The sequence below is a fragment of the Pungitius pungitius genome, chromosome 12 (assembly GCF_949316345.1).
Source record: "Pungitius pungitius chromosome 12, fPunPun2.1, whole genome shotgun sequence".
Taxonomy (NCBI): Eukaryota; Metazoa; Chordata; class Actinopteri; order Perciformes; family Gasterosteidae; genus Pungitius; species Pungitius pungitius.
Window position 1 is genome coordinate 19,256,936 of NC_084911.1, and position 7,309 is coordinate 19,264,244.

Sequence of the window (7,309 nt, forward strand, 5' to 3'; positions counted from 1 at the left end):
CCAAATGTAAGGTTCCAGATTGTAAGCCCCATGTAAAGGAACCTTAACAGATGATACAAACTTAAAGACATTCCCACTGGGGTGCTGCTCGCATTATGGTAACTAAACAGCAACTCAATTTACAAGGTGGAAAGCCACATGTCATTGACGTGTCAGCTGTAATGAATTATCTGTGATAGTGACAGTAAGCGCGACACGCAGCGTGGCGGTTTACTTCTTGTACGGCAGGGGGCGCAATGACGGTCCGCCAATGACCAAAGAAGAAGAGGCAGCAGGAGGAGAAGAGGCGCGCTCACGGTGAGGATTTGAATCCTCGCGCTGAAGGGCTGTGCGGTTCGTGTCCCGTCTGACTTTAACGTAAACACCGTATTAACGTAATCTTTCCCTTGCGGACAATGTGCTCACTTGTTGTTACAGTCGATGCTATTGTGTGCATTTTGTTTAACGTGTCGGCAGCACGGTGTCGTAGTTTAGCTAGCTTTAGCTGCGTGGCTAACGCTCCACTTGTAAACAAACCAGCGCATTTTAACCAGCATGTAATCACTGTTACTGTGTGTGATGCTTTACCTGGTTTAGTTAAGTTAGTGCTTCGTTTTGGAAAGTTTTATTAATTCAGCTTTAGAAACTATTTTTCTTAAGTGCAGTTCTGTGAGACAGCGCGGCATATGTCTCTTGTTCGATTTAATGTAGTTGATTTATCATAAGCGTAAATGTTTTGAAAATATTACTATGCCTTTTTCGTCAGTTCAAACTACTAGGCGTTGTGTTAAATGTCAATCAAGAAGTTAACACTTGTATTATTTTCTCTGATGGGCTTCCTAGCTGCCACAATGGCTCTATGTCAGAAATTCAATGACTTGGTGGAGACTGGGGAGGGGCTGGTCGCCTTCATCAACAGCAGCCAACCGGAGAAACTGAGACAAGTGAAGGATGAACATCAGGCTCTTTTTGAAAACCACATGAAAACCAAGAAGATTGTCACGCAGATTTTAAAAGGCAAGTTGTGTCTCAGCCGTCTATGTGCTCTCCGTGTAAGATTGTGTAGATTCATTGAACTTTTCAAATAAAAATGTTTCACAGTCTCTCCATCTCTCTGTCTCCCAACCCCCAGATGTTGGAGAGATTGAGGAGAGGGCGGGCCAGATGCTGCTGGACATGGAGGAGGAGAAGACGAGAAGGGAGCAGGAGCTGCAGAACCTGGAGGAGCAGCTGAGACAAGCCGCCGCCAAGAGCCAGATGACCGACTCAGAACTACAGTATCTTCTCATACCTTGTGGAAAATCCAAGTCCCTTTGAATCCCGTCTTGATTCAGATTTATTTCCGGACACAGGAATCCGTGTTAAGGACTTTATTTGCATCTGTGCTCTGTTTTTTTGTATTTTGTTACTTTGTTGGCGTCCTTGACCCTCCTCCAGGTTTCTGCAGAAAGAGTTTGAGAGCCTGAGAAGCGCGGAGCACGAGCTGGTGACCCTTCAGAGCGAAGTGGACGAAGACACCACCGAGGTCATCCCTTCAGCAATGTGAGTCTCACATAATGAGTAATGGAAAAGGGTCTCTTGTCAAAGGAGTTGTGCCTTTGCTGTTTCTACCTTCAGAAAAAATGTCAATCTACCGCAGACAGAATTGAAACTTTGCCTCTGCACCTTGTAGTTTGCTTCTCACTTTGAAAAATGTTTTACTCACATTTTTTTCTGTTGGCAGATATTCTTTTATACAGCAGTTGCAAGTAGTTTTGATGCATTATTTTTCCTTCTCCCTCAACAGTTACGTGGCTCAGGTGTACTACCTGATAACCAAGATCAAGTGGGAATATGACACACAGCCCAACGTCCTAAAAGGAGGTACGGATGGCTTTTCTCTTCTCTTTTTGCATTGTCTGAGAACGTTCTACACGTCTTCAGTCCGTCTTCTCGTCCTCGCAGTGCACTACGGCGCAGACCTGGCGACTCCCATCAACATCGACACCTCCACGCGACCTCGGAGCGACGTGAGCGACCAGCTGTGGGGCTTTGTCAGCACTGAGTGGTAGCCGCCTGGTCACAAGCGTTATTGTTGTTTGTCTGTAGACCGCTGTGTTTTTGTCTGTTCTGTCCGACACATGATACTGTTTTTAAATAATAAACTTTTTCCAACATGGACTCGTCAGTGTTTTGGGAGTTGCGGAGGAGGGAATTGGCCACTAGATGTCGCTGCAGAGTTTAGTCTATTTACGCCTACATGGTTTTGCAGAGAAACTCGGTTGGTTCCATAATTGAGTAAAGTCCTTGTGCTTGTTAAACCTGAGGTGCTATTTAAAGCTATAGAAATGGCTTTTGGGTGGATTGGTCCTTCTAGTTTGGACCAGTGGTACTGGTTTTGTCATGTGAGATCAAGTACCCTTCCATCAACACCACCTGTCATGCTCCAACTGTTCTTGTCATTATTGTTGTTGGTGGTTGCATCTTGTACAATCGATTTTTCTTACAGTTGAACTGTCATTTTTAAAGTTGATTTTGCCTTTGCACTCATCCCACCAGAAGCTTCTTACTTTTTTTTATTTCACCAGTTTTTAACTAAATCCATGAGCTATTTCATATTTAGATTTTAACCTTCCATTTCATTCATTGGTCCCCCTGGACCTGGCCTGCTTGTGAGCCGTGTTGTGTTCAGGGACAGATCGATGGGCGGCATACTGGTTATTGTGTACTGTGTGTACTGCAGTGAACACACAAACGTTACTCATTTGACTTGTTCATTTTTGGCCCAGGCGTGACGGTCGGTAAAAACGCGGTGAGGTGGCACCACAGCGGGCTGTATCCGGAATGAGAGACGCTGACATCCGCAGCAGCCAAAGCGCCCGCTCGGGGTGAAACCCCGGCCGCGGAGTCCTTTACCCGAAGCGCGACGTTTGGGTCGGGGGGGGGGACGTCAACTCGCCGTGCGTCGCGGTGGTTCGCCCACACGCACACGGACCCACGCCCCGCGCGTGGTTTCCTGGCGGTAAGAGGAGGCTCGGATAGCCGCTCCTGCAGCGTCATCCAAACCCCAGGCGCGCGCACACCGCGCATCGTGACCACGCACTGCCAAAGTTATTCATTTATAAACTGGAACGTGTGGATTTTTTTTGTTTTTGCTAATATAGATTCATTTATATTAGAAAACAACGGAACAGATTAAAATCTCTCAATAGTCGGTCTTGGTATTTGCAAAGCAATGTACATTCTGTGCTTGATGTGTATAATATACTATGTAGGTCATGTATTTGAATATAATTCCGTATTGTCTGGATTATTGTGCAATGTGTTATTAACCACATTTCAAGTTAAAACCGGCAGTAAGAAAGGGAACGATGTCGCTCAATCAGCTTAATTCTTCACAGTAAAGATTATACACAAGGCTCCATATAAACTTCATTCACATGTTTTATTCAGTGCACATTTCAAAACCAAAGTGACATTTTAACTTAAGTAAGGTTTTTACAATACAAAACACAGCTCTCTTAAGCTCAGAAAAGGCTATATATATTTACAAATACAATGATACAAAAATCTGTAAATAGATGTATTTTTTTACATGTATATACAATATTAAAATTGGAACAGAATCTATTCTCATCTCTCCCCAGACGGCGCCGATAGCCTTCGACGGATCGCTGTTGTGTCTCAACATGAAGAAAACTGATCCATATCCTGGGTGAACGTTCTGCAGCGAGAAACCCGGAAGGCCTTCACCGGGCCTCCCAAGTTGAGCCTCATGGCCTTCTAGTCCTTCTACATGTGTTGATGGGGGACCTCCAAAGCTGCCCCCCCCCCCTCCTCCTCAGCATGACGTCCCCAGCCAAGCCTCTGATCTGGGGCCAAGGAGAAGGGGAGAGGGGGGGGGGGGGGCGGCGTTACCCGGCACTGCTGCTGACCAAAACTCACATGGCAAAAATTACATGGGTTTGGCACAGCAGATTTTGGGCGTGTTCGTAACAACGTGTCATTAAACACGCCGCGCGGGGGGAGAGGAGATAAGGGTGAACCCCCCGCCCGGGCTTTGGCCGCAGACTGTCAGATGTGCGCCGTGATTGGCTGGTATTCATGTGGAACGTCTGCACGCCAGCCTTTGATTTCATTTCATGTGGGAAAACTGACACAAAAACGCAATGTTTTCCAGAAGGAAAATCTTCTGATAAATACTGACTGAAAAATAAAGTAATGCTAGTTTTTCACAAGAAACCACAAGCTGCTATTTAGCCGTTGACATTTCTTTTTCTTTTTCTTTTTTTTTTGAGATTACAGTCTTTCTCCCAAAACTTTGACTTCAATCACACTCACAGTCTACAGCTTATTCAGCTTAAAACTCGAACTCTGGCACAGTGCACAACCAAAGTCTGTCACTCGCCTGGAGCCCGACTCCAGAGGAAGTCTTAGTCCGAACGTCTGATCCGCCGGGTCATGACTTAGACATCCGGGGGTAAATGGCCTTGATTGTGGAGGGCGTTAAGTTCCCGGAGGACACGGTCGTCTCCAGCCCCTCCAGCCTGTGGGACGCCGCGTCGGCCTTGCTGGTGCTGCACTCCAGGAATGGTATCCCGATCTTCTTCACCTGGCCGTCCTTCGTCAGCAGGCAGTGTCTGCAGAGCAGCCGGAGGATGGCCCTCCTCATGTCCTTGCTGGTCAGCGTGTAGATGATGGGGTTGAGCAGGGAGTTGAGCATGGCGATCACCAGGAAGTAGTCCGCCTTGAAGAGCACCGAGCAGCTTTTGGCCGGGCAGCAGAAGTCCAGCAGCAGTAGGATGAAGAGGGGCAACCAGCAGGCGATGAAGACCCCCAGGACTATGGTGACCGTCTTCAGCAGGGCCATGTACTTCTGGGACTTGCGGTAGAGGCCCTTGCGCTGCGGCACAGAGGCCAGCCGCTGGGTGTTGAACTTGACGATGCGGAAGATGCGGACGTACAGCACCACGATGGACATGAGGATGGCGCTGAAGATGGTGATGCAGAAGAGGATGTAGCTCTTGGCGAAGAGCGGGAGCACCGTGGAGCACTGGTCCAGGCGTCCCATGCAGTTCCAGCCCAGGATGGGCAGGACGCCCAGGAACACGGACAGCACCCAGCTGGCCCCGATCAGCGCGAACATCCGGCCCTGTTTGTCGCCCTGGTACGGCTTCATCCTCACCATGGTAACGTGGCGCTCTATGGCGATGGCCAGCAGGCTGATGACCGAGGCGGCCAGCATGATGAACACGCCGCCCTCCCGCAGGAACCACAGCACGGGGGTCAACAGCATGGTGTTGGCGCCGGACGTCAGGATGTTCACCATGTAGGTGAAGCCCGCCAGCAGGTCCGAGAGAGTCAAGTTGCCCAGCAAGTAGTACATGGGCAGGTGGAACTTCTTGTTCCTCCAGATGGCCAGAAGCACCACGGCGTTCTCGGCGACAATAAGCAGGCAGACCAGCAGGAAAGCGATGTCCTGGGGTTTGAGGCCCTCCGTGTACTTTTTCGCATCCAGCTTGCCGGTGAAGTTGTAGTGCTCCAGGATGACCGCGTTGTTGTGGTAGGAGCGGAACATGGTGATGGCTGAAGGGGCCCCAGCAGCAGCATGGAAAGACTCTTTGGTCATTCTGTTTGGTACTTCCACAAGTCGTTTTCTCCCTCCTTTCTTTTCTCCCCCCGTATTATTGTATTTTGAGATTAGATCCAATGTGTCATGTAGTCCTCTGGGTGGGCATTCTTCCTTTGGTTATTTATCTAAGAAATCTGGAAAAGTCAGAGCCCCCAGCTGTTCTACGCAGACGGAAGAGTGTTCCCGCTTAATGCCGCTAGGAGGCGATGAGAGCCAGCCTGCAGGAGACAACAGGGGGGGGGGGGGGGTCAGTACTGATGACAAACAAACGAGCAACACAATTAGCAAAAGCAAAAGCAACGTATTGGGTGGGGTGACCGAACTTTTCTGTGATAAATACGGGCTACAATGTATTAAAGTATCAAGAAAACGCGTTCAAGGTCCGAAGCAAAGTTAGAATGATTGTTTAGCTTGAACCTAAAGGGGCTTCCTTCCAATCAAAACTGTTTTTTTAAACAACATAGAACGTATTTGACACAAAAACTTGGAACTAATTTGTAGGTTTAAAATGTTATCCTGCGTAAATGCGAACGCGTTTGAGTTATTTCAGATTAACACAATTACGGGTCATACTTTATTTACATAAAAGTCCTGTTTTAGTTGTTATGCATTTAAATCAAATTAAATTAAATTAAAATAAAAAATATATGACATACTGTACCAAGTGAAACAGCAGGTTAAAATAGAGTTCAAAAGGACCTGTTGCGCACAGAAATGGTCCCTTTGCCACATCCCACATCGTACGGATCAACATGGTTAAAACAAAAAACTGTTAACACACTTTCCCACGCACCTTAATGATTAAAATACACGTAAATATCCAGTGGAAGGCCGGGCAGCAGCAGCAGAAGGGATCCCGCAGCAGGAGGAGACGCGGCGTGGATCACTGCGCCACAGCGACATGTGAGTGCGCAGAGTGGAGCAGCAGCGCCGAGCAGGACTCAACACGCAGGGGGTTGGTCCATGAAGTTATTTCACCTCTACGATTTGTACTCCCTCCTTCGGCTGACCCCTTTTTTTCTTCTTCTTCTTCTTTTTTTTTAAACGTATTTGTCCTCAGGAGGAATTGGTGGTCGACGACAGGTTGTTTAAACGTGAGATTTTCACATAATTATTCCGTTTTCCCGCAGGTGCGCGTAGTTATTCTTACATTTGAGTGTGTTCAACAGGTTTGTGGAGTTGAATTATATGTTGCTCGTCGGGTTTTTCGGATTATGTGGAAATCTCTCCCTCTCTTCCCTCTCTCTCTTTCTTTCCCCTACACTTAGAAGAGAAACGTCACACTCCGAATTAGACTTTCCACTATGGACCACAAGTTCATTTGTCAGTGGAAAAATAGCAATTTGTAAGGCAGGTGCAGCTGGATCGGCTTTGCGGGTCAGAGAGTCCAGATTTCAGAGGGTAACCTCTCTGCCTCATCTGTAATTATCTTTTAGCTCACATTTTTACACAACGTTTTCTTGGCAGAAGTGGCACACATTTTGAGAGATGGGTTGAGCCCACCAATCTGTCCCTGAACACAACACCGCTTAGAATTCTGTACAATAACTACAAAAGCCACCCCATTAAAAATAAAACCTAAAATGAATCCTATATTCATCCCCTCCCTCGAGGAGAAGTCCAGACCACCATTAGTGTCTTTGGTTGTGCTGTTAACAAAGTCATGCTGAGTGAAGGGACCTTAACTTGCTTTCACTGTAAGGCTCTGGCTTCTCATTA

General features: G+C 47.3%; 2 protein-coding genes across 3 annotated transcripts; one reads left to right on the forward strand and one right to left on the reverse strand.

Moving 5' to 3' along the window:
* The first annotated feature begins 234 nt into the window (after positions 1-234).
* Positions 235-2,129, forward strand: spc24 (SPC24 component of NDC80 kinetochore complex). 2 transcript variants are annotated; one of them, XM_037475438.2, is made up of 6 exons: positions 235-357; positions 823-996; positions 1,112-1,256; positions 1,417-1,521; positions 1,766-1,842; positions 1,924-2,129. In XM_037475438.2, the coding sequence occupies exons 2-6, from the start codon at positions 831-833 to the stop codon at positions 2,028-2,030; spliced, it is 600 nt and encodes a 199-aa protein (XP_037331335.2). In that variant the 5' UTR covers positions 235-357; positions 823-830; the 3' UTR covers positions 2,031-2,129. The 2 variants fall into 2 exon arrangements, with proteins under 2 accessions (XP_037331335.2, XP_037331337.2); XM_037475440.2 differs by having other exon boundaries at positions 239-297.
* A 1,256-nt stretch (positions 2,130-3,385) lies between these two features.
* On the reverse strand, positions 3,386-6,821 carry s1pr5a (sphingosine-1-phosphate receptor 5a). Its single transcript, XM_037475435.2, has 2 exons — positions 6,384-6,821; positions 3,386-5,808 (listed from the first exon to the last, which is right to left on the reverse strand). The coding sequence occupies exon 2, from the start codon at positions 5,585-5,587 to the stop codon at positions 4,418-4,420; it is 1,170 nt and encodes a 389-aa protein (XP_037331332.1). The 5' UTR covers positions 5,588-5,808; positions 6,384-6,821; the 3' UTR covers positions 3,386-4,417.
* Positions 6,822-7,309: the final 488 nt, after the last annotated feature.